Source organism: Rhinolophus sinicus, chromosome X (assembly GCF_036562045.2).
Source record: "Rhinolophus sinicus isolate RSC01 chromosome X, ASM3656204v1, whole genome shotgun sequence".
In the NCBI taxonomy this organism is placed as follows: Eukaryota; Metazoa; Chordata; class Mammalia; order Chiroptera; family Rhinolophidae; genus Rhinolophus; species Rhinolophus sinicus.
Window position 1 is genome coordinate 29,252,613 of NC_133768.1, and position 27,964 is coordinate 29,280,576.

Sequence of the window (27,964 nt, forward strand, 5' to 3'; positions counted from 1 at the left end):
ATCTATGAAACAACATGGTAATTTTTCTGTCTAGAAATGCTTTTTAATTTTTTTTTTTTAAGATTGAGGTTATTTGTATTTGGAGGGCTTCTGTGGCATGTCCAATATTACCCAGGAAATTAGTGGCAGAACTGAGATTAAAACGTTCCTGCCAATTCAGTATTTGTGTTCCTCCTTTCTGGGTCATTAACAATTGGGTTTCTTGTAAAGTTGCATGAAACTGTGTTATTTGAGGACTGCATTTAACCTGATCCATAGAAAGAACAAAACATCTTTTGTGAAGGTTTCTTACAATTGACAATGGGCTGTGGCATATTTCTGGAAAATATAATAAAAATCCAAGTAAACATGCCCACTGGTATATATGAAATTAAGAGCAGAAAAGAAATGTAATAGCTCACATTGAAAAGTGTCTGTTATGTGTCATATAATTTCATTTCCCTTGTCACAGCCTCCAGACTTGGAATGTAAGGGGTTTCTCTACTTATAAATGAGTTCTTTCTCGCATTTGTATTTCTTCCCTGGCCTGGTTGTATTTCAAGAAAAGTGGAGGGAACTAATTAGACAATACTACAGATGACGTTCCTGAATAATTTTCTGACTCAGGCAAAACAGGCATTATTTTCATTGATATTAACTTTTTAAAATAAAAGTAACATATTGAAAGTGAACAAATCAGACAAAATAATTTTTTGAGAAATGATAATACATTGTCCATGTAATATGTGGATTTAAATGTAATTGAATAGAGTTACTGATATTTCAATTAGCTAACCAATGTTTAGAAAGCTGTTTATAATATATATTTAAGAAAAATGTTGTGGCAAATAACAGTTTGTTCCTTTTGCATCAGGTCCCATGGGTTGGTATTAATTTTCATGGAATAGACAGCTATAGATCAAGTTCCATTCAGGTACAAATTTTTAGAAACATGCAATTATGGTAACTCTGTACTCACCAAATACAATTTCTTATGAATACTATATTTTGGGTAAAACAACTGATTTTTAGGTAAAAATAAGGATGAGAAAAAAGTTAAAATAAAGTGAATATTAATATATTGTTTCCTCCAGTTTCTGTTGAACTTAAGCATTGTACTCTATTTGAATTATTATTGAAAACTTTACCTCAGTATTGATCACTCAGTTGTATTTATAGTCACACACACACACACACACACACACACACACACACACACAGAGAGAAAGCACATTTCAGATTGCTAGCTTGGATTTATGTTTGCAAACTACATGGCTGTTTAGGAAAAATTAGTATATGACAATTACATATAATGTGTTCATTAGTAACAATAGTGCACAGATTTAAAAGCTGAACAATTTAAAACAGTCATAGTTTTCCATATTTCTTTTATCAGCACAAACTAAAGATAATTGTGGATTGTAAGTAATAAAATCCTATGGAACATTATCAGATGAAAGTAAAGGATAAAATTTTGTTATAAACAAATCTCAATTGGGGAGGGATAATGAAGCTATAAATAAGTTGACCTCACAATCAGAAATCATTTATTCTTTTGTTTCAAGATTAATTTTCAATTTTTGCCATTTCACTTTTTATCTAAGGTATTTACAATATTTTGGAATATGTATTTTTATTATGTAATGAATTTCCTTTTATATTATTTGCACACACATTTTATACTCAAGGAGATCTTTGGAATAGTCTCTGAAGTGTACAGTTAATATTGTTTTAAGATTGTGGGACGGTTCAAACCGGTTACAATGCCAGCTTTGAAGCTAGGTTTGTTTCCTTTTGCTTTCCTAGTGGTCAGTTGTGTTCTTGTCACAAGCCCATTCTGGTGCAGAATTCTTTATTGTGTGGTTTAAACCTAAATTTACCAGTCTTCCTTTTCATTGATCCTCTCAAGTCTTGTCCTCACTCTGGATCTTTTGAGTCAGATCTGTGTTTTCATAATATCCTCAGGTGATTTACATGCACCTGAAAGTTTGGGAAGCCTGCTCTCCAGAATGGCCCCCGCTCCATTTAAGTGGATGTCTCAAGTGCCAGACAAAGGGTTAGGTTCCTAATATGTGTTACCTCATGTAATGCTCACATCTTTAGAATCCTTCTACTTCTTAAGGTGTAAGCATTTTTTTTTTAAATTTTATTATGGAAAATATAAAATACACACAGTTGTAGAAATAAAACTGCAGTAAATACCCCCGGTACCCTTCACTCAGCTTCAACAGTGCGTGGGCAGACATGTTTCATGATTATAATGAAGCAAATCCCAATCATCACATCATTTTATCCACAGATAATTCAATAATTGTCTCTATAACAACAACAAAAAAATTTGATATTACCATGATACCATTACTACTAAAAACTTAATTTTTTTTCTTAATAGCATCAAACATCTGGGCATTGTTCATATTTCCCTCATTGCCCCATGATTGTTTGTATGCTTTTTCTGTCATCTCATTTTGAGTTTCTTTGTTTGAATTGTAAAGGAGGAAAAGCAATTATTCTTCTACCCCTCTGTGCTCTTGGCTGAGACCTCCACTCCACCCCTACCCCATAATAAAAGATTAACAGGAGAAAAACAAACAGAAATTTATTCAGATGTATACCTCATGTGTACATGGGAGAGACCCAGGGAAAACTGAGTAACTTCCTGAGGTGGCTTAGAATTCAGGCTTAAATACAATCTTAATAGGGAAAGTGGAGAGGGGATATGGGTCGCTTCAAAGAGAATGATTTTTCAGCAAGATGAATGTGCCTTTAGAAGAATAGATGGGAGATATAGTTGGTGACAAAGTTTTTCTAGGTGCAACTTCAACTTGTAGTTTCTTCTTCTGTGGTAAGAGTCAATCTTCCTTGGATGATGAAACTCCCAGGGAGGTGATTTATGAGAATTGAGTTCCTTTTGGAAGGTCTGTCTTTAGGCAGGTAAGGGGAGTCCAGATAAAGCCTTTACATGCATTTGCTGTGTTTCAAGTGCCTACAGCTCAAAGTCATCAATATACCAAAGGGGCATATTTTGGGATGACGTGTCCTGAACTCCTACAGCCCTATTTTGAGATGACATATTCTGCTACCCTTCAGAATCAACATCTACATAATATTCGCCCATTGTGATTATGTGATATGTCTTTTGAAACTCCCTCTCTCCCCTTCCTTTTCATTTAATCTCTAAGTTCCTAAAATGACGGAATATTTTTCAGCCCATTTTACAGAGGAAGAAACCGGAACTCAGAGATGTAGTAAACTTGCCTGAGGCTTAGAAGTTAATAAATGACAGTCTCAGGATTAAAACCAGGCCTGTCCACCCCTATTGTTTTTCTCTGTATCATTCTCTCTGTTTAGACTTTTGTACTGCTTACCTAATTACTTATTCTAAAAGATCTTCAGATCCTCAGTGCTCATTTTGAAAACCCATACTTTATTTTTTAAATTAAATCGATTGCAATGACATTGGTTAATCACACTATGTAAATTTCAAGTGTACAGTTCTACAATATATCAGCCCTGACCCTCCATTCAAACTGAGCTGGTTTCTGCTCCCACTGTTTGCTCCAGGGGTTTTGTCTTCTGGCCTCTCTCACATTGCTCTGCCTCTGCCCCCTTCAGTGATCGCATACAAAAAAATGTCATCCTCTCCAGGCCTTTCTTGATGTCCTCTGGACCCTGCCAACACTTCATCAGTAATCTTATGTGACATAATGGATTTTTTTTTTTATTGGAGAACATGTCATATCTTCCTGATGATACTGTGAGCACCTTGAGGGAAAAATCTATTGTTTTCTCATGTATGCACTGCCTGCTTGCTATTTCTTAGATACGGCAAAGTTGCCTCTGTCCAAATCTGAACGCATGAGTCTTCCCCAGTAAACCTGATCTCACCTGTTTTCTGCTTCAGTGAATGGCAGTGTCACAGTTCAGGTACTCCAGGAAACAGACTGTGAGACTGTAATTCACATACAGGAAATTTATTGGGAACTTCCCTGGAAATCAGTACCTTTGGGGAGTGAGGGAAGCCTGACTGGGCGCAGGGAAAAGTTGGGTTTGGATGTAGTAACGAAGGCCTCAGTGGATCCCATGAGGAGCTCTGGGGAGGGGGAAACCTATCGTGATGCCCTGAATTGGGGTGAGGGGCCTGGGTCTTTATACTCCCCACACAGACCGGCAATTGGATGTGGAACTTACATTCTAGCAAGGGGACACAGGTAGTAAGCAAAACATATAATAGCTAAGTAAATTCTAGAGTATTTCAGAAGGTGAGAGGTATAATAGAAGAAGTCAAAAAGGATAAAAAGGATCAGGATTTGGGGAGTGTGTATTGTGATTTATAATAGGGTGGTCAGGGTAAGCCTCACTGACTAGGTGATATTCGAACAAAGACTTAAAGGTGAGAGAGGTAGTTATGCAGATACGTGGGGGAAGAGAGGTCCAGGCAGCATTATTTGTTTCCTAATGAGCATTTGTTGTGTTTGTTAATAACAACACCCTTCCCCTAAAGTAATCATTATTTTGACTTATATCACAATCTATTAATTTTGCCTGTTCTTTTTTTAAAATTTTATTAAATTTATTGGCGTGACATTGGTTAATAAAACTATATAGGTTTCAAGTGTACAATTCTGTATCTTCTATATATTGCATTGTGTGCTCACCACCCAGAGGCAGTTCTCCTCCCATTACCATATATTTGATCCCCCTTTACCCTCTTCTACCACGTCCCTTCCCCCTTACCCTCTGGTAACCACTAAACTGTTGTCTGTGTCTATGAGTTTTTGTTTCTTTGTTTGTTTGTCTTGTTCCTTTGTTGTTCTCAGTTTTATATCCCACATATGAGTGACTTTTTCTGTCTGACTTATTTCGCTTAACATGATAATCTCAAGATCTATCCATGTTGTTGCAAATGGCAGTATTTCATCCTTTCTTATGACTGAACAGTAAGTATTCCATTGTATATATGGACCACATCTTCTTTATCCAGTCATCCATCGAAGGACACTTAGAAAACCTGCACTTTAAAATATAGACACTTGGGATGGGGACGGCCGGTTAGCTCAGTTGGTTAGAGTGCAGTGCTCTTAACAACAAGGTTGCCAGTTCGATTCCCACATGGGCCACTGTGAGCTGTGCCCTCCACAAGTAGATTGAAACAACTACTTGACTTAGAGCTGATGGGTCCTGGAAAAACACACTTAAAATAAATGAAAAGTTAAAAAAATATATATAGACACTTAGGGACTCAGACACTTAGGGACCCTGCAAAAATGGTGTCACTCCCCTCCAACAATAAATTGCAGAATGAAGGGAAAAAGTTGCTTGCTTGCTTGATTGTTTATTTGTTTTAAGTTAGCAGTCTATAATGGGTATTTGTAGTTGTAAAGATCAACTGCTGTCAGTGCCATCCTGGGAAGTTCTTAATCCATCTCCTGCTCTGTTGCATACAGAGTTTCTCCCACAGTGTGGTAGGGCTATATTTAGACCTTACCCTTCTCCATTCATTTAGGGTTTATGTTGCCTGGAAATGCACAATGCATGCATGTTTTTAGAGCATGCAGATTTTTCTCAAAGCAGAAAGATTTATCCTAATTTTTTCCGAACTTTTACAATTTAATATTATTGTGTGCTTATGTTTTAGATTGGAGAATTAATATACATCGTGGAAGGAAAAGGTATGGTCCCCTTACCTTCTGACTTCCTTCCAGTGAATTCTTCAACTTCACGTGACTACAGCAATGTTCCAAAAGACGGTAGAGTATACATATGTTTTATTTCATTTATAATGTCAAAGGATGGAACTGTTTCTCATATAGTTACGTAAGCATCCTCATAGCAAGTTTTTCCAATACATAATTAGATTTTGGAAGGTTTCCTTTTAACTTTATGATGTCAACATCCCTTGACTAGAGCACTATTTCAACAATTAAGAGAATGTCGCTGGTGATTCTTTTTAAAATCTTTATTGTTTAGTTTTCAGATAAATACTGAAATTTAGCATTCAAGGTATTTACGCAGCAAATTTTCCATTTCCCAACTAATTTGGAAATCACTACACTCTCAAATTCTGTATATTGTAATATAACCTGGATTTCTACCCCACATTCTAGTTTAAAGTATAAGGTTGTTAGTGAAAGAAGGTAACAGTTCTTGTCAGTCATTGACAGATGTCTTTCTTTACATTAATTTCTACTCCCCCTACCTTCATATCACTGATAGGAGCACCATGGTCTTGGAATTTTGAGCATATTGATGATGTTTCTATGAAAGAACCATTTGACTAGAACTCTTCTTAGAGAATACCAGGAAAATGTCTTTAATTCCTGATGACTTATTCTTGAGTTATTGAATTAGGACTACGAGAAATGTGTTACCTATTTATTTTTACTCTGTTGAATGAAGGCCACAGTTTTGTGTTTCAAACCTCCCAAGTTCATCCTGGATAACAATGTCAAGGGCATAAATAGTCATTGCAGTCATGTTTTTGCTTCCCCCAGTTTTTATGGAGAAAGAGCCAGTTCTATTCTTGAAATGCATGCCCTATCAGTTATTGAATGTGGACCTTATATTGCCACTGACTAATGAAGCCAAGGAAAAGGCTTTGGCTTTTGCAGCCCAGCATCAGATGTCGGAAATAGAGTATCGGCGAAGGTGTATCACACGCACCCTGGAAAGCAGTAGTATCCGCGTGGCCATCGCCATCCTGGGGCTGACCAGGACCGAGGTGGGAATAGACAGATGATGCGCACTTGAATTACTTTCTAACAGTATACAGAGCTGTTGCTTACTCATAACATTTCTACATAGAAAAATGATGAATGTTGGTTTTCCCCAGAAAGACAGCTCAGTAGCTATTTTCTTTTTTACTTCATTAAATCATAAATCTGAGAACAAACTGATGGTTAACAGATGGGAGGGGGGTAGGGCTGGGTGAGCCCAGGTGAAGGGTGAGCTGGGTGAGCCCAGGTGAAGGGATTAAGAAGTACAAATTGGTAGTTACAAATGGTCATGGGGTCATTATGTACAGCATGGGGAGTAGAGTCGGTAATATTATAATAACTATGTATGGTGCCAGATGCATACTATACTTATCCAGGGGGATCACTTCTTAAGTTATCTAAATGTCTAACCACTATGCTGTACACCTGACACTAATACAATATTGAATGTCAACTGTAATTGAAAAAATAAATTAAATAATAATTCTGAAAGAGCATTCTACTAATTTTAGCAGTGATAACTAAATTAGTAATAACTAAGTATACTACTACTTTTAGGTATTACAGTATAGTTGCTTAATTCACAGTTGTCTTCCATTCTGACTGCAAGGTAGAATGCCCTAGAGAACTTAAAATACTAACGTTCCAGGCCCCACTCCAGAACAATTAAATACAAATCTCTGGAGGAGGAGTGGGTGGGTCGGGACATGTTCTAAACGTGGCCCAGGATGTTGTGCTGTGCATCCAGAGAGGATTGTCCCTGGGGTCAGATTACCAGGCTGAGAATCCAGACTCTTCACACTGTCCTCACTGACTGTGGAACGGTTCCTTAAAAATCATCAAACTTCAATTTTTATATTTTGAATCTGGAGATACTTATAATTTATGGAAACTAAGTGAGATAATTATGTAAAATGCTTAGCGTATTGCCTGGTATATGCATTACCTGGTGTATGGCGTTGTTGTTATTATTACTATGGCTGGAAGTATAGACTCTATTACTACAGCTTGAACTCTGTTTTATGATTGTTAGAAGGGACAGTCTAGTCATCATTAAGCTGCCAAAATGGGTCTTTTTAAGTGTAGACCTCTTCACGTTGCTCCTCTACTGCCTTGCCAGCTCGTGTCAGAACAAAAACCATCACCCTTGGGATGGTCTCCATGACCCTCCTGGTCATTCCAACCTCCTTCCCTGACTGCAGCCTCTCCTCTGGAACCCATTCACTCATGTCACTCCCTCAGTGTAGGCCTCTGGTTTATGCACCCCAATGGCCCGTGCACTTTCTTTGTTAGTTTTCCTAGATATTAGTCTACCTCCCTCAATTGCTTCTGGTCTGCTAGAATGCTGCCAATGAGGTTCTGCTTTACCAATTCATATAGATATATATATATATATATCATATGTGTGTGTGTGTATATGTATATATATATATATATATATATATATATATATGATAAATATATGCTTTATATATATGATATATATATATATATATATATATATGCTTTATATATATGATATATATATCTTAGTTCCACCAGCCAATCTCCAAACCCTAAATTTTCTTCAATTTTCTCTATAGATAGCATTTACCACCTGAAATTAATATATGTATCTACTCATGTCTGTCTCCAGCAAGGGCCTTTGTGAGAAGATACTTGTTTAGTTAACTTTCATATCACCAGTGCCTAGAAAAGTGTGTGCTGTGCCAAAGGCAGTAACTACATCTTTGTTCAATGTAGGAATAAATGATAAATGTTTTCACCCTTGTTGTTTAAGATTTACCTTCATTTGCATATATTACAACAAAATACTTGGCATTGTAGGGATGATTTTGCTTTTATGTGTCAGAATGCTAAAATCAATACAGTCTAAGCACAGATTTTTTTTTTTTTAAAGATTTTATTGGGGAAGGGGAACAGGACTTTGTTGGGGAACAGTGTGTACTTCCAGGCCTTTTTTCCAAGTCAAGTTGTTGTCCTTTCAATCTTAGTTGTGGAGGGTGCCATTCAGCTTCAAGTTGTTGTCCTTTCAGTCTTAGTTGTGGAGGACGCAGCTCAGCTCCAGGTCCAGTTGCCGTTTTCTAGTTGCAGGGGGCACAGCCCACCATCCCTTGCGGGAGTTGGGGAGTTGAACTGGCAACCTTGTGGTTGAGAGCCCACTGGCCCATGTGGGAATCGAACCAGCAGCCTTTGGAGTTAGGAGCATGGAGCTCTAACCACCTGAGCCACCGGGCCGGCCCTAAGCACAGATTTTTAATAATTAATGCTGATAGGTTATGGGTGACCTGAATTTTTTAAGGTTTGATTAGCTCAAAAATATCAAGGCCTGAGGCTATGATGCCCTCTGGACTGACCCATGCACACTGCATCTAAAAAGCTGATGGCTCTCTTCAGCTCATACCAAAATGCTTATTTCTAGTACAGAACAGTGAATTTGGGAAGTTTATGGTCAATTTTCAGTACACTATTACAGTAAAAATGTTCAATATGTGTTCCTTTTCAAATTTTAAGCCTATCATATCATTCTCTCTCTCTCTCTCTCTCTCTCTCTCTCTCTCTCTCTCTCTCTCTCTCTCCCTCCCCCCCCCCTTTAAAATTCATTTTCTTCATGCTTCCCTCTTGTCAAAACACTTATTTAAATGAAAAATGCTTGAGGGAGATGGATTTTACCCATGGATCTTCCTTCTATTATTTATGCATGTGTATGGTTTCTGTCTTTCTCTTCTTTTAGCTTTCTCTCTGGAACCCAGCACACTTTTTGTTTTTATTATTATATTTATCAAATTATGTTTTGTATAAGATTTATTTTTATATGTACCTGTTTCTCTAGGACATGAATTCCTAGAAATCTAAAAATGTTTGCTATATGTTTTTTGTTGACCCATTAATGTCTTGTGTGTGAGAGGTGCTGTCATTGTTTAACTGAATTGAACATGGGCCTGAACAACAAATGACACTTTCAACTTCAAGTCCTCATTGTATAGGCTGATGTCTATCCAGGTTGCCTCATAGTCTGACTTTTCACAAAGTCATCTTGTTTACTTATCCTTGTTTCCTTCCCACATTTGCAGGATGGATATTTATATGTGTGTCCTTCTCTGAATTTGTTGGTGGAAATAGCAATGATTATGATAATTATAATTATTATTATTACTTATGAATAAACCTTGGGTTTTTTTTAATTAAATTTGAAATGTTTTAAGCAGTCTCTAAATTTAAAAATTGAAAATTTTTGCACCCGAAGATTACTATTTTCTTTGAATTCTGTGAATATCATGCATTTTTTTTGTTTTAGCAAAAACACTCTAAGTATAGAAAATTACTACGGAAAGGTTGAATGTATCAGTTTAAGAAAACGAGCTACATCAAATCAGAACTTACAGATACATCTTATTGTACTTATATACATCTAGTCATAAAGGTTTCTTTTCAAGTCCAAGTGTACTCCTGAAATACAATAATTCGAGTACTTTTTGCAACAGAATAGTAAACAAGATACATTTTTAAAATACTTTCTCCTTTTATAACGTTTTATACTTTTTACCCCCAAATACGTTTATGTGCACTTTTCAAATTATTTTGATGACCCCATGGAGAAATGTAGAGAAGAAAGGATTACACTTATAATACAAAAAAAGGAATGAGTGAGGCATAAAAAGACCTAAGTTGCCATCAGTGACTGGACAGATATTACAGCCCAGTTCAGGGTAGAGATAGTATTGTCTTTTAAAGCTGGAAAACAAATCAAAGACACTCAAAGACACATAGTCCAACCTCTTACTCTTTTCCTTGCCCTGTGTAGATCATATGTTCACTTCTTAGTTTCCTACCGTGAAATTGTATAGTGGAATAAATAAAAGTCTAGAGTGCTCTCTTATAGCATTAAATAACTGTGCAATGAATAATATCTGAAATCATCCTTGAAATATATTTGTTCAAAACTAAATCTAATTGAATAAATGCAATCACTTTTCTACCAAAGAAAAGTGACATGTCTAATTTTTTATTACACGATAGTATGCACTTTAAATTTTTGAAATATTTATAGGGTAATAGCAATATGACATATCTACTTTATATACTGTGAGAGACAAGATCTTTTGTTAGGATCATGAATTTCTGACGCTTCACCACTTAGTATTCGTTTGTTGAATTCACATGCTGCTGGCCGTCAATAAACCAATTCTAATGATATACTCAATGGTACTGGAAAGATTCAGAGCTTAGACGGTTTTTTTTTTATATTTTCTGTTAGCTTGCTCATGCTTATGTTTTAAAAGCCATGCTATGCGCTCTGAGATAAATGGCAGGAAAAATCATCAGAATTTTGAAATTTGATAATATGTTTAAAAAAGGAAATCTAAAAGATTTCCTTGGTGAAGATTCAGAAGGGTAAAGGGAAAGTTTCTGTAGTTGTTTAATTTAAGTACACCCCAGATCCTGAAGTAATCCTGTTGATACTCTGAAAGATAAAGCTGGTTAGCAGTTAAAGCAATAAGGGGATAGATTTTATTCAGTAACTATCACAGCAGGGAGGAGGAGCCAGCATGAACTGAACTCTACTTCAATTTGTGCAGAAGCAACTGGGAGTTTTAAAGCGAGGATGACAAAATGAGGAGGGAGACTCAGTGGGGGTTTGAGCAGAGTTAGGGAAGTGGACATTTACAAGAAGTGGAAGGGGGTTGGTGGATGTGATATTCGTGTGTTAATTGATGCTTATCTGCAGGAGAAACAAACTTCTGGAATATTTATTACTGGAGGTACTGATGCAAGTTAGCGCAAGGTACTACCTGGCTGGGAGCATTATCTCCTTGAATGTTTGCTTTTCAAAGAGAGGGCTCTGAGGTCCTTGTGAAGACGGTTCTGGGTGATAGAAGATTGACATCTCAAAAGGGGAGAGAAAGGATTTATAATTAGAAGCTTTCTCAAGTAACTGCTGTAAGAATGGGTTCAGGGGCCTATCTGCCTATTACCAGGTTTTGGCTGGAACATACTATGTGTTCTCCTGGCAGCATTGAGCTTCCTCAGGTAGGCACTTTAAGGGGGACTGGGAGCATCCTAGAGATACGGCCTTAAACTGTTAGAAACTGTCACTGCTTGTTCAAAGTTTCTTAGTGTGTGTTTATGATGGAAGGGAGTGGACTAAGTGATTTATGCTGAGAATCGGCAGTTTTAGTATGCCAAGGTTGAGGCCTAGTTGAGAAGAGAGCTTGGAGGAGACTGACTAGAGTTTGGTTAAGATGAAAGTCTGTGTCAATACGTACTATTTTGAATGACTTGACAATATAGAAGGCAGATGACATGCATGTCGGATAAAGAACTAGTTGCTGATGTGAACAGATTGTTTATTCACAATGACTAGAAAAAGGAACCAAACTCAAACAACAATAAAGTATGAATGAAGTAACTTCACTTTCTGCATTTGCATGGTTTGAATTGCCAGAATAAAGGAGGTGGAAAATGTGATTTTGTAGATAAAAATCCTTGTGGATTTTATAGATAATGAACCCAGTGAGTGCGATAATTGCTAAAGGCACTAACATTTATTTTTGATGAGTAATGATATGATCAAGAGTATGATGATGACCATGACACGATAGTGATGGCAATGATGATAATGATGGCCAACGTTTAATGAATCCTTAAAATGTGTTCCAAGCACCTGACACTTGCTTACACTTTGAATACACCAGGCATAGGCAGTGTGTACTGTTATCACCCATATTTTACAAACGAAGATTTTCGTGTCTTTGGTTAATAAGGTGGCCAAGCTTACTTAGAGTTGGGGTATAACTGCAGGCAGTCTGGCTCCAAGAATGCTTGCTCTAACCATTGGGCAGTACTCTGTGGTTGGCAGTGGAGCAAAATAAATGATTGCCTATCTCTGTGGTCTGCATTGCTTGGTTCACACTCAGGAAGCTGGGTTTGTCTTTGGTGTTCCATTTTAGGAAGGAGAGTATTGAATTCGATTGTGTCTTAAGCAGCATATGCATGGCAGTGAGTTGTAATGCACATTATATAAGTAATAGTTAAAAGGACTAAAAATATCAAACGTACTTAAAAGGGATGTTTGGAGATCTGTGGAGGGGCAGGGCCTAGTTTTATATATACAGAGGGTGCCAAAAAAATGTACACACATTTTAAGAAAGATAAACTTTTAGAATTGGAATACTCATATATACCAATAACAAAAGATGAATCCAAGTCACATTTGACTTCTGCAATTACAAGAGGTGCTCAAAGTGGTTACCATCAGCATCCAGACACTTCTGATTATGGCGAACTACTGCTTGAGCAACGTTGACCAAAGTGTCCACTTGTATACATTTTTTTGGCACCCCGGTATGTATTTCCCTCCCACATACACAAAATTGTCCTTAGCAAAAGAGAGGGCCCTGATTGTACTACTAATAAGAACTAGAACTGATAGGGAGATGTTAAGGTACACAGGGTTCAACTCGAGGAGGGAAGCACTTTCTCAGTGCTGTTCACCAATGCAATGGTTTCTTCCTGAGGCAATGAATTCCTCAACACTGATAGCGTTAGAGCTGGGGATATTGCGCATGTCTGAATAAAGGATGAGTCCATTAACTCTATGAAACGTGTTTGTGTTGTCTTCCACCAGTTAAATAATGTGTTTAAAGAAATGAACAAATTCCGTCCCTTGGTGGATTTTCCTGCAAATATGGAGTCTAAATGTTAATGCTATATTTTGTATTTTGGAGGTAACAGGTAAGAGAACTGCATTCCAATTTTACTCTCTGTTTATTTGCAGACTTTTATGCTTTTTAATACCTCACAGTTAAAGAAGCCTAAGTCTATTTCATACAAAGCAGAACTGAGCCTACCAGAATATTTTCGTATCCCCAAGAGAATCAACATTCCTCAGTATCCAGAAATGCAAGCTAAAAGACTTAAACCTACAAAGAAAACAGGTAATCAGTACCACGTGGATTGCAATATCTAGCCCCTTCACAGGCACTGTGAAATTGTACAATAGAAATAAGAGATTTCTCTACTTAATACTATGTTCATAATATAACTGAAAAAATAGTTCAGCTACATAAATACCAATTATTGAATAATATTTTGTGTTATAAATAACCAACATACCACATCACAGTAATCTAAATTTTGTACTGAATTTGTGTGCTAAATCCTGGCGCTAAAATTTGCAGACCTGTCTTTGTTAAAGAGTAGTTGTCTGATGAAGATAATAAGTGCGCTTTGAGAAAGGTGAGCGCTTGCTTTGACAATGAACTTGGGTTACAGAAGTTGTGCTGGAGTTGAGGCTTTGGCTGGCCCTAATGGATAGGAGGGATGCTGATGTCACTTTTGACAGAGAACGGTACCACTTATGAGTAATTCATCTTTGAGCTGGATTAGGGCCTTTATTAGTTGAGTATTTACTCTTGGCTTCCTGGTGTCCTTTTAGTCTGTCTTTGTGTTCAGGAAGGACTAAGCCAGATTTAATAGAATATTAATAAACGTACATTATTAAATACCAATAAGATGTAAAAATGTGACTAAATAATTTAAAATATTAAAATTAATGTACATTTTTCTTTCACTTTTCAAGCTGGTAGATAATATAGGAATATAATTCTTTTACTAGGACTGTTCCTACAATGCGTCATGGATTCTAAGTTATGTTGCTAACTTTGGTTTTGTTAAATTTTCACTTGATGTTTTCTTATGGCTTTGTGTTTAACGACAAAATATTTCTGTATCTGAAGTTACAGTTAAAAATTATAAGGTACAGGATAATCTGTTCACTTTGCCTTCCTAGGAGATCTGAGATCTCCAATTCAAATGCTCAGTATCCAAGCAGGTAACAAGGATTTATGAATTAGATCTGGTCGAAGGCAGTAGGGATGATGGAGCCTATGACAAACTGGAGAGTAGATGCTGTCTAAATATTGAAATTCAAAAAAAATAAAAATAAAAGCTTGAACCAGCCAAACAACTGCGAGGGCATATTTGGCTCCCCACCTGTCAGTTTGAGACCTCTCGTGATAATTTGTCTTTTTTTTTTAAACATTATTACCTCCAGCTTTTCAATGTGCTATTAAATTTTGAAATGAATAATTTATTTTGATAACTTTTTATTCCCTTTTGAGATAACTGGATAGGGCTATGTATATTATAAACCCAGCAAGGGTTGTCAGTCCAAGTGATTCATTTTCAGTTATTCATTCAGCAACACTATTGAGCATCAATTTCTTTGGGAAAAATGATGAAAATTACTGGATTCATCCATTTGAAGGACTAACAGATAAGTAGCTCTTATAATACAATGGGATAAATTTTATTGATAGAGAAGCATTCATCCAGAAATTGTTTACAAATAAAACTAACATTAATATAGTCGATATATAGTATATATAGGGTAATTCAAATTTTAAAGAATTCACTCTGAGAAAACATATAACTAAGAATATATAGCATAGACTTGACGTGAAACTCAAAGTATAGTCTTAATAAACACTAATGAAGACTGAATGTTAAAGATGCCATTTAATTATAAATAACTGTGAAGTTATTTGCAATTAAAATTCAGATATTTTTCTAAGGCTAATATTTTTATCAATTGTTAAATATTTTAGTAGGAAGATGATTGTGAAAATTGAGAAAAGATAGAACTGCAAACAATTTTTAAAAGATTATGCATAAAACTTGTAAAATGCAATCGGCCTGTCATGGTTCACATCTAACTTGATTTCCTGTGTATTTAAGTTTATAGAGGAAGCTTTCAGCCCAAGTTTCCGTTTTTGCTTCCTTCAACATACATTTAAACAAAGTAAGTTTACAAAAACAGAGTGTTCTAACTCAAGATAGTAGCAGGTCAAATAAAATACATACCCTAAACAATATACATTCTGTTGTTAGGCAGTGGACTTAAATTAATGAAAAGTAGAAGGATATAAGCATTTTAGTTTATTAAATAACATTTATTAGAATTTGAGACAAGGAATATTAGAGTTAAAGGTTAAAAAACTTATTTATTTTTAAAAGATTTTATTGGGGAAGGGGAACAGGACTTTATTGGGGAACAGTGTGTACTCCCAGGACTTTTTTCCAAGTCAAGTTGTTGTCCTTTCAATCTTAGTTGTGGAGGGTGCTGTTCAGCTTCAAGTTGTTGTCCTTTCAGTCTTAGTTGTGGAGGGCGCAGCTGAGCTCCAGGTCCAGTTGCCATTTTTTCTAGTTGCAGGGGGCAAAGCTCACCATCCCCTGCGGGATCATTTATTACAGCTCCATCTTTTCTAAGAGTAGTTCCTTTACTTTTGGCTCCCAAATTTTCTCAAGCTTCAACAACTGAAGAAATTCAAACCTTTCCCATAGCAAACACACTTCTCAAGAGAGAGATCTGCATTTGCAGTTTCTATTCTTGCATGACTAGTTCTCAACTTCTCAAATCTGGCTTTTGTCTACCACTGTCTTACTATCTCTGTTGGAAAAATGTGGACTTTTAAACAGTGTCTTATTCTTTCTGTAGATATTCAATAGTGAACATATGCTATGAATAATACATTTAGGGAGGCATTTAATGAAAAATTGTATAAGCCTTTTCCCTTAGTTTAAGTCCTAGAGAATGTGCTGTTTATTGGCTTGTTAACAGCTCATTCAAACCAATTTGTACACTTAGTAAATCAATCTACAAGAACTTAAAAATCAACTCTGTTCAAAACAGATTTTATTTTTAATATTAGACAATTAGAGAAAGTTTATGGTATTCAGAATTGGAAATGCAGAACACAAAGTTAATTTGCTGTCAGCAATCCCTTGCTTCCTTCCCCATGGAGGGGTTAATTAGAAAGTGAAATCTTATTTTAGTTCTTTTCTTTTGGAAATTTTATCTTCTTCAAAATTATATGAAAAAGAAAACTTCTTAGTTAAAATACTGGCAAGCTACAACTCCATGTTAGTCTCTCTCGTAATTTTCCATTAAATGATCCATGAAGACATACAGAAATTCAAAAATTCAATAGCAATGGAAAGGAAAGATAACAACCACCCATTTACATAAATCCTATAAGGAATTCCCAATAATTACTGAGCTATTGTAGCCTGATTGAAAAACACATTTAATAGCCTCCACAGACTCGTGCTCAATTAAAACATAATTTTCATGTAAAGAGGAAACAGTCTAGTCCCACGATCTGCCTTTTTCTCAGAAACGTATTATTTGTACCTACCAGAAAACTGGGAAGCTGTCTCCTCATTGCACACGTCCTGGCACATAGTAGGTGTTTTCAAATATCATCCCAATGAATGAATATATGTGAAATACTTTCCAAGGTGGCCCTTTATTAATAACTTCTTTGTTTGAATCACTCTTGAAAAGACACGTTCCCTGGAGTTAAAATAACTGTGACTGGCGGGGGAAATGTGGAGGAACATCATTTTATCAAGGATGTATGGAATGTAGCGTGGAGGTCTGGCGGTAGTGACAGACGGAGAGAGTCCAAGTGGTTTGTGGTGCGTGTTATTGATCTGATTAGAGTTAACCCATTAATGGGAAAAGAATGAAATTTTCTAAGGTGTAAAATTTCCCCTAGATTATTTGAAAACTGCCGGTGGATATAAGAAAATATCCTCCCTACATCTAATAAATGGATGTTTGTTTGATAGAGGAAATTGGCCCAAAGGTATGCATTGAGCTGCCTCCACTTTTAGATCAGAGAGATAACTGCAAAGTGAAAGGGGAATGAGACCCTGTACAAGTGACCACCGGAGAAAGATAACCCTCTGCTATTTATAGGAGCAAACAACAAAAGAAAAGGCAGAAATAATGTTTTGAATGCTAGAAGATAAAAGAGTGACACCTAAATTCACACCTAAATGACTTACAGTGCAACAGGGACATGGCAAAGAGGAAAAATTCTGAAAAGCAACAGCAGGAAAAGACATTATTTTCAAAGGAACAAAAATTATACTGAAAGCAGAATTACCAACAGTAACTATGGAAGACAGAAGACAATGGCATTACAGTGCTAAAGCAAATGAACTATAATTCTAGAATTTTAAATCCCAGTAAACTATCACTCAAGTGTAAAGTTGAAATAAAAATGTTTTCAATCAAACAATGAAATTGAGAAAATTTAAAAGTCACAGATATTTGCTAAAAGAACAAATGGAGAATCTACTTATGGATGAAGGAAATTGAATTAGGAAGAATTAGGATCTAAGAGCAGTGGTTAATAAAATAATCAGTAAATGTGGGTAAATCTTACTGATCATTGGCTATGGAAATAATAATGAATAATTCAGGTGGTATAAAAACAAAGTGAACTCAATTACAGGACAGTAATTTTATAAGGTGTGGATTATTGCCTTTATAGGCATGTAAGATGCTTGTAGTTTTAGGGAAGAGGTTTGAACTATTTTAAGATATTTTTACATAATGAATGTTGAATATTTGGGCAGACCGAAAAATACGGAGATAGAATGTATAATTTCTAAACCGGTGAAATGCATAAAAGGAAATAAAGAAATATTGATGAGCTTAAGAGAATAGAGGAACAGAGAAGAGCTAAAGAAAGGATAGGGTAAAGAAAGGCACAAAACAAGATATTAAACACAAATATTAATCACGATAAATACAGACAGATGAAACTATAAAAGTTGATATTTTCACAATGGAAAGTGAAATGCAGCTTTATGGTGTTTACAAAGTTACTTGGTAAAATATCCCAAAACCTATACCAGGTATTTACTAATCAAAAAACAGCTGGTGGGCGGCTGGTTGAGTCAGTAGTTAAAGCGCAGTGCTCATAACACCAAGGTTGCCAGTTCGAGTCCCACAAGGCCCAGTGAGCTGTGTCTTCCACAACTAGATTGAAAAAAAACAACAACAACGACTTGACTTGGAGCTGATAGGTCCTGGAAAAACACACTGTTCTCCAATATTCCCCAGTAAAAATTAAAAAACAACAACAGCTGGCATAAATATTTTAATATTAGAGTAAATAGACTGTAAAGCAAATGTATTGATTTAAAAAGGAATAATCCAATGTAGAGAAAAATTTCAAACTGTTTTCCCCCCCAACCACATCTCAAAATGTACAAAGCAAAAAATGGCAGATATAGAAGGAGAAATCCATAGAGTGGGAGATTTTACTGTACATCTCAATAATTAAGAGATCAAGCAGACAGAACATTGGTGAGGCCCTACCTTACTGACCGACGCAATAAGATTAGGTTTTCCTATACCTATTCAGCCTGTCTTGTCTGTGCTGGAAAAAAAATGGCAATTCTTGTCATTGGCTTCCTTTAGCAGTTTGATATCTTTCTGTGGCCTCCTTCCTGTGCTGTAGGGCACCTGTAAGGATGTGCACGTATTTCCTTTCACCAGTCTTTCCTGCTTGTAGATACTTAGAAACTTCATGGGGAGGCAAGTCCAGCATCTCAGCCATTTGGAATTGGTTAGGGAAAAAAGGTCATGTGCTATTCTCTTAGCATCCCCAACTCTCCTTTTCCTTTCTTGATTCCTACTTCCGTCCTTTATTTTTATCTTCCTTCTTCCTTGCTTTTAATTTCCTTTATCTCTTTCCTTACCTTTTCCTAGCTTTCTCTTTCCTTTCAACATTAAATATTATATCATTGTAGATCTTCCTGGTGATAGAAAAACAAAGTAGTTCAGCCTCTTTTGAAGTGATAAAAACCCATTTTAACCAATATTTCAAAAATTGAATTTGTCCATAATTAGTGTGGTTCTTTATCATTTCAAGTTATTGTTCTTTTATTGAATAGTATAATACATTTGACAATTTAAGCAGCTAAACCATTTCAGAAAACGTTTTTTCTTGAGTGGATGATGTTATACTACACTTCTAATGAAAACATTTTACGAAATACATCAAGCACACTCTAAAATTTCTAATTGCGGAATGTTTTTCTTTGTTATATGAAGTCTATGGCACACTTCATGTTTTTGATATTAAATGAAGAAACTCAGTAATGAGCAATTGTTAGTACACCATTAATCTATCACTTACTTTACCAGAGTATTTGTGACGTAGACGTGCCAATAAACATTAGGTAATTAAAATGGGTAAAATTCCAACTGGAATATGATTTGTCTTTTTACTTGTAGAATAGAAAAGAAAATCTACGCTAAAACTTTCCAGTAGTACCGTGTTTCCCCGAAAATAAGACGTAGCTGGACCATCAGCTCTAATGCGTCTTTTGGAGCAAAAATTAATATAAGACCCGGTTTAATATTATATTATATAAGACCCTGGCTTATATTATATTAAAATAAGACCGGGTCTTATGTTAAGTTTTGCTCCAAAAGACGCATTAGAGCTGATGGTCCAGCTACGTCTTATTTCGAGGAAACATGGTAGATGGAAGTGGGATTAGCAAATAGGCCAAAAAATTATCTGAAAATATAATTACTCATACATGAATTTAGAACAAATAAATATCTATTTATTGTAAATTCATTAATATAAATGAATTCATGTAAACATAGCTATTCATTCTCTTGATAGCTCATCTTCTGAATTAAGAGCTCTGACTATGGCTTACCAATAATATACTTAACTGTAGAAGATAATGATGAATTACTATATTATTTAGTCTCTTCCACATATGTGATGTACTTTCATGTAATCATGGAATATTAAGGCAGAAAAAAACCTAAGAAATCAATTAATCAAATGATATTCTATAGAGCCATAGCATTCTTGTACAGTATTTTGGTTTGGCTACAGGGGGTTGTAGATATGAATTGGAGCTTCTAGCTTCTTTTTCTATTTCAACCAGATCAATTCTAGGGTAATTTGTTTTCTATATTGAGATTCTGTCTTAGATAGTGTTCAGACACAGGACCCCCAAACCAAAAAACAAAATGCTTGAAAACTGCTGATCAAATCTCAATCTTTGATTTTAACAGATTAAGAAATTGCATTCTAAAAAAAAAAAGAAGAAAGAAAGAAACATCTGAGTTCTTCGCCCAAGGTTACACAATGTAGGAGAGGAACTAAAGTTAGAAAACAGGATTTTTAACTCTCAGTTGATTGCATCTGTCACCTCACCAGTTTAATAAATGTATCTTCCTTTGTAGTTAAGACAAGGTAGATTGTTCCAGTAAAAGCCCAAGTGGATCATATCTGCCTGTACACATTTTAGGTAGTTTTCCTTCCCTTGTTGATCTGGTTTGGGCTATGTGACAAGCTTTCGCCAAGTATTAAGTAATGAGAAGGAAGCAGATGTACGATAACCATTTGTACATTAGGGCTTTCATTATTTTGCTACTGGTAATTCTTTTGTACTGTATGAAAAATATTAGGCTCATCTCATAGAAAATTGGAAAGCTCATGGACAGAATTTCCAGTTGACGTTCCAGTTCATGAGTGAGTCCAGCAAATACCACATGAAGCAGATAAGCTTTCCCAAATGAGGTCAGGCCACAGAATCATGAGCAAATAAAGTTTTTTTGTAAACTGCTAGGTTTTTGGATACTTTGTTATGCAGGGATAGCTGACCAAAATAGCAATACTGACTGATTTTCCGAATTATGATCTAGGATCTAAGCATAGCATATTTTTATGGTTTATTTCAAAAACTATAGATCACACTGACTTCGTCCAGTGTCTAATGTTATATAAAATTAAGTATGCTTTCATTAGATTCTTTCTTAGTTTCCTTTATTTTCTTCAGTAACTTTAATCTGATCAATTTGGATATATTTAGTTACCTTTAATTACGGAACCCTGGCAACTGCCACAATTACCAGGGTCACCTGTAAAGAAAAGGACATCTGAGTGGAATACGGACGGAAGGGACAGGTCCAGAATGTCCCTAACTATTTGTGATGCCCAAGTCAAAAGTACAAATGGAAGCCCACATATCATATGCCTAAATTGTTAAAGTAATCAAACAGATTTTTAAATAGAACACGTTCTGTCATTTCATCTTGACAAATATAACTAATACCACCTTGGAAGAGCAAGTCTGAATTCAGAATTCTTGGCCTCTTCAGAATTTTGCAGTAGAATATGACAGTGCAAGGTAGCTGGACGCTGACCACCCTGTTCTTTTCCTTCCTTCAACTGTAACGTACCATAATGGCTCTTGTGTACAAATTTGTGGGTAACTCAGGCCACATAATTAACCTTGGTCCACATCTTCCTTTTGATAGCCACCTCTTAGTTATGCTTCAATTCTAGGAGTTTTCCATCGGGAGGATTGACACAGGGAAGAGTCCTGTGCAAACACTGGAAATGGGATCAAAGCACTTTGGATTGTGAATTATGGCATCCCATGAACTTGGAACATGGATGGGGCTGGACTTCATGTAGATTGTGCCATTGGGCCGATATACTCCTTGCATATGTAGAGAGACAATGCCAAAGGAGATTCAGAGTAAGTCTCTGGAAAGCAGGAGACCCAGGACAAGAAGCTCTGTTTCCTGTGTGTAAGGGCATGTGTTAGGTTGGGGAATCCCAACAGCAGACCCTGAGACCAGGTCTTGAGATCAATAGTTTGAGAGGTGATTTCAGGAACGATAGGTAGAAGTGTGAGAGAATGAGATGCAGCAATGAGAGGCAGCCAATTCAGTGAGTGTAAATAAACAGTTGCCAATGTTAGCAATTTGGGCTCAGTTTCACTGGGGATCTCTAGGAGTTAGTGTAGCATTCACTCAGATACTCCAACCAAAAGACAAAAAAGGTGGGTTACTCTTCCGCCCTTATGATGCGTTATTTGTTGAGGACGGCAACTGCAGACGTTAACTGTCATTTCTGGCCTGATCCATGTGAGGGCTGAGCTCCCTCCTATGACCAGAGAAAGTTCTCAAGGACAAAGTCAGAGTTTTCCATAAAGCCATTGACCTACAAGGAAGATTTAAATGCAGAAAGGGCCATGGCAGGGCATGGATGGCATCTGCTACATTGCGGAATTGGAAAGGACTTTGAGAAAACATGTCCCTAACAGAGAATGATGGTATGGTGGCACCATGTGGCCAGTAAAATTACCAAGTTTCTAAAAATCAAGATAATTTCTACCTCTGCTATTTTACATCTGAGGGAGTGTGAATACTGTCTGATGAATACCTGAATCCAAAAGCGACTTCTTGTTGATAATATATGATAATAGTCCTACTCATGTTTCTGGCATGAATCAATTCAATTATTTGAGATGTTTAAGAAAGAAACATTGTTTTACCAAAACATCTTCAAAAATAGAACCATATTTTCTATGAGGTCGACTTTATGATGGATTTGATTTTGGACTTGTAAGGGAGAGGGGCTGGCACTGTGCATTCCTTAGGGTTTTTACTCAAAACATTTAATGAATAGGAAAATGTATACTTAGGAATGACCTTGACTTTGACTTTCAGATTCAGTTTCATTAGGAAATGAATATTTTTAGGGAAAAGGGAACAGTATATAACAAAGCTTTTGTAGAGGCATTATCCTTGAATGTGTGCATTTCAATTATTTTTTACTATTAAATAGCTAGTTATTATCTTTGATGAAAATAATAATTACTGTTGAGTTGCCTAAATTTCCTATTCTAAGCACTTTAATGTTATTTAAATTACTTAATCTAAATATTTTCATTTTAGTCTGTGCATGCAGAGGAAAAATGAGGTTTCTTTATTTCTCTTAATAAAGCAACAGATTTTGATCAAATCATTACCTTACCTGGTTTGTTCTAATGATGTTGCCACAATTCTAATACTTCTCTCAGAATGAAAGTAATCGATTGAACGACAGATGACAGAATATGCCTAGAGTCCTTTTTGACAAGAAAAAATTTTATTCTAAAATTAGATTTGTACTTGAAAAGGATGGAATAAAAATAACATTCTGACAGCCTTTATTTCCTCCTTCGACCAGCCGAGAATCTTGGACTTTGGTTAGATGTCATATAGATTTCAAATGGCATCCATTTTTAGTGTGTTGTAATACACAGTATATAACATTATACATAATATATATGACATGCAGCAATATCGAATGCAACGTATGCCATATAATATACAGTTAATATAGATATTTTAATAATATGTAGCACATAATATGTAATTATAACACACACATACAGACCCTCAATTTGCTTTGAAAATTATTTAAAGCAGTTAATGTTCTTGCGCAGTAGTGACTGATTTTCTCTGCATGCAGACTTCCAGTGTGTTTGAAAATAGGTTTTACATTTTTAACATTTGAGGTTTAATGTGAATGAATTAAAACGATAGCCAATTACTGTCATACTACTTCTCTGGTCCATTGGTTGATAAGCTTGATTTGTTTTGTTGGTTTCAGAGAACTTCTTTGCAGAATTAGGCTTCTAAACATTTTTTTTTTTTTAATACGGAGTATATTTGCAGACATTACCCTTAGTAGTATTTTTTCTTTTTTTTTAAGATTTTTTTTTAATTGGGGAAGGGGTATAGGACTTTATTGGGGGAACGGTGTGTACTCCCAGGACTTTTTTCCAAGTCAAGTTGTTGTCCTTTCAATCTTAGTTGTGGAGGGTGCCGTTCAGCTTCAAGTTGTTGTCCTTTCAATCTTAGTTGTGGAGGGTGCTGTTCAGCTTCAAGTTGTTGTCCTTTCAGTCTTAGTTGTGGAGGGTGCCGTTCAGCTTCAAGTTGTTGTACTTTCAGTCTTAGTTGCGGAGGGCGCAGCTCAGCTCCAGGTCCATTTGCCATTTTCTAGTTGCAGGGGGCGCTGCCCACCATCCCTTGTGGGAGTCGAACCGGCAAACTTGTGGTTGAGAGGAGGCGCTCCAACCAACTGAGCCATCGGGAGCTCAGGGGCAGCTCAGCTCAAGGTGCCGTGTTCAATTTTAGTTGCAGGGGGCACTGCCCACCATCTGTTGCGTGAGTCGAGGAATCAAACTGGCAACCTTGTGGTTGAGAGCCCACTGGCCCATGTGGGAATTGAACCGGCAGCCTTCGGAGTTAGGAGCATGGAGCTCTAACCACCTGAGCCACCGGGCTGGCCCTAAACATTTTTTTTATTTGTTTTTTATCTGTTTCTGAAATACTTTGGGATTAGCAGTGAAATTGTATCATATTGTTATACTGCATCTTAATCTAGGGTCGAGAGATTTTTATAACTATTTCCTCATTTCATGGAGAGTAAGAAAATGGTGACCTTCTAAGAAAAAGTAGTATTGCTTAAAAGGAAAGGACCAGCATAGACAGCCTGCCCATCATGAGAAATTATATTAGCTACTAACTTAAGGTATATGGTATAAAAGGGTGATATGAGAAGTATTAATGTACATACCTCTTTGTGCTTCCCTTGGTTACTAAGAAAAACATACTTCTATCTGCTAGTCAAGTTGCAAATTATTTTGATTGCTATGGGGCAGAGCACCCATAAGTTATGGAAATTTGGCAGACATTAGTGCTTACCAAATATTCCATATGTCTGTCTTATTTCTCAGCTGCCATGTGACCGGTTCTGGTCAACTACATGTAATGTGTGTTACTTTTGGGCTGAGCTTTCAAAAGCCCTTGGGCAAACTTCTAGTCACTCCTCTTCCCCTGGCCTGTCAGCAAAGGAAGAGAGGTGTTTCTGATGGTACTGCTGCAAGATAGTAGTATCTTTTGCAGCATGGGTCCCTGAGTGACTTTATGGAGCAGACCTTCCTCTAACCTCTACAGAACATATTCTGTCATTGATAAATACACTTGCCTATTGTGCCCTGGAGATTTAGGGTTAGTGTGTTACCTCACTATAACCTAGTTTCTTCTAGATTATACAACTAAGGATAATAATATTAAATATTGCTTTACCCCAAAATGAATTTTAGGATTTATGCCATTTAAAATTATTAAACTATGTTTTAATTTTTTTTGATAGTTCCAGATGGATGTTTTTCAGTTCCTGTACAATTTTTTCCTGTTAGACCTGGACGCTACCCTTGTAAAATATTGTTGACATCACTGTATGATGTGCGTCTCTATTACATTGAAGGTGTGGTAAATGAGGTACATCCACAGGCCCTGTTAAAATTTGAAGCACCAGCGTTTAAAGTCCTTACCCAGGATATTCCAATAGTAAGTACAAATATTTTGTACTTTTCTTCATCCCAACTGCCACCCCCTCAATTAGAGTCCTTCAAACCTGTTGTCTGGAACTATTACCAATTCCTAATTGCATTATCTGTTGCCATTTGTTTCTCTACATTGATGTCTGAGTTTTATTCCTGAATATTAGTGTTACTTGTTATTCATCTGATTAATCACTTCTGCGGGATATCTTTGCTTAACAAAGTTAACTACAACTTCCTTAACCTATCATCAAATTCCTACTCAAAAGCCATGCCTCCTGGCTAAACCAAGCAGAGTTACGGTCTCTCAGATCACTGTGCTCCAAATTCAGTTATAGTCTTGACACTTACTAGATGGGTTCATAGGCACAGAGAACAATGATTGGCTGTAACTTGGATATCTATTACTCAAAGTGATAATACAGCATAGGGGAAGGTAATATAATTGTAAGGAATTTTGAATTTTTTAGGCTGAGAAATGGTGTTTTTTGTTTGTTTGTTTAATTATTAAAGATATAACAGAAGTCTGCTCAGAGTGCAAAAATGTGCTCTGATGAGGTATGTAAGCTTTGCTGTCTAAGCAGTTAGAACACTTTTTATTACCTATTATTAGAAGTAGGATGTATAATTCCAAGGCCATTTTATCGTTTTAAAAATAATTAGACAAACAAAGGAATATTCTTTTAGATATTAAGTACCATGGATCAATCTATTAGGTAATGCTACCGTATGACATTGAAAGGGTGTATATAGTCATCCTTGTGTCTTTTGTTCATGTTTTTGATAGTTCTTAACAAATATGACTTTCAAGTGTTGATTCTTAAGAAATACAATTAAAAATACAATATATAATTTTATGAAAAGCACCAAGAATTAAGATGTAATTCAACTTCGTAGAGAACATCTGTCTGATATTCTTCTACCTTTTTTCATGCTTTAGACTAATACAACAGACAATGAATGGCAATGTCAAGCTATTATAGAAGGAGAATACTTTTATGGACCTTCTATTTTACATGTTGGACCAGGTGAAACAGTGCAGTATCCTCTCACTTTCAAACCTGTAATGGAATGTGAGATTGTGGTATGAACTCATTGATATTTCCCCCCAGTATTAATTTGTCAATAAACCAATGTGTGATATTAACCTATATAATTTATTGTAAATCTTTTGGCAGAACATTATATTTTCATGAATTTGATTATTAGTGTCCACTCTGCTTGAAACTCTAATAAATGTTTTAACTTCAGGGATAAACATTCTGAAAGTCACAATGTCATTAGCTGCCAGTACTTACTCATGTGTCTAGATTATTTTTACATAACACGTTTAACAAAGTAAGATCATTTGCTCCTTTTGTTTTTATTCAATAAGGAAGTTGATGCTTCAGAAAATACTTTCTGAAGACATATTTCTTTGACAAGGATGTAAACACACTATGTATTAGAATGTCTATATAAACTCTGTACTCGGAGAAAGTAAAGAGAAATAATGAGGTTTTCACAGGAAATTCATCTTTATTCATTTACTAGAAGTATTTGTACATTAACTGGAAAAGTCAATGGGTAACACCTCCTTGAAAGTTCATGTCATTAATCAGATTCAAGATTAATAGGATAGCAGAAGTTGTTTGGCACTGAACTGTGACTCCTGGATAGCTGAAATTTGGCTGATTTCTCATAGGGCAAATTTATTCTACAAAATGAAATAGATGGTATACAATGTGTCATGGACTTAAAAGGGATTGGCAGAAAACCCTTGGCCTTGGAAGACCTCATTATAAACTGTCAAGTGGGGATCACGGAAAATAGAACCATAATGGTGCCCAATTATACAAAGACCAAGGTAACATTTAAGGTAAGATTTTTTTCTTCTTCAGTATAACAGTGTTTTCAACAGGAGTATATTGAATTATATGAAATTTTAAAAACATTTAATTTTATTTAACTAGGTGAAGCCATGTCACATAAAGAATGTTTAGAATTCTATTTTTATTAGTCTAACAGCTATTAAATTCATTGTGATTATAAAGCTGAATTAGCACCAAACAAGTTTTGTGTCTTAAGTATTAGCATATAATTACAAAACATATTAAAATCTACTTGAGTCATTTGTATTTTTACTTGAACAAATTGTACATGATTATAAAATATATTTTCAAAAAAAATTTTAAACAGCGTTTAACATTTAATGTGAAATCCAGAGGTACAAAATTTCAAAAGTATATTCTGTCATTTACCAGTGTAAATAA

At 35.8% G+C, this 27,964-nt stretch overlaps 1 protein-coding gene across 1 annotated transcript in view; it reads left to right on the top strand.

Moving 5' to 3' along the window:
- The window catches only part of CFAP47 (cilia and flagella associated protein 47), a 374,794-nt gene that overhangs the window by 231,680 nt on the left and 115,150 nt on the right, over positions 1-27,964 (top strand). Inside the window, exons 43-48 of the mRNA XM_074323826.1 lie at positions 5,618-5,729; positions 6,474-6,700; positions 13,474-13,633; positions 25,523-25,719; positions 26,653-26,796; positions 27,397-27,570. Coding sequence (XP_074179927.1) covers positions 5,618-5,729; positions 6,474-6,700; positions 13,474-13,633; positions 25,523-25,719; positions 26,653-26,796; positions 27,397-27,570 — 1,014 coding nt within the window. The remainder of the gene's footprint in view (positions 1-5,617; positions 5,730-6,473; positions 6,701-13,473; positions 13,634-25,522; positions 25,720-26,652; positions 26,797-27,396; positions 27,571-27,964) is intronic.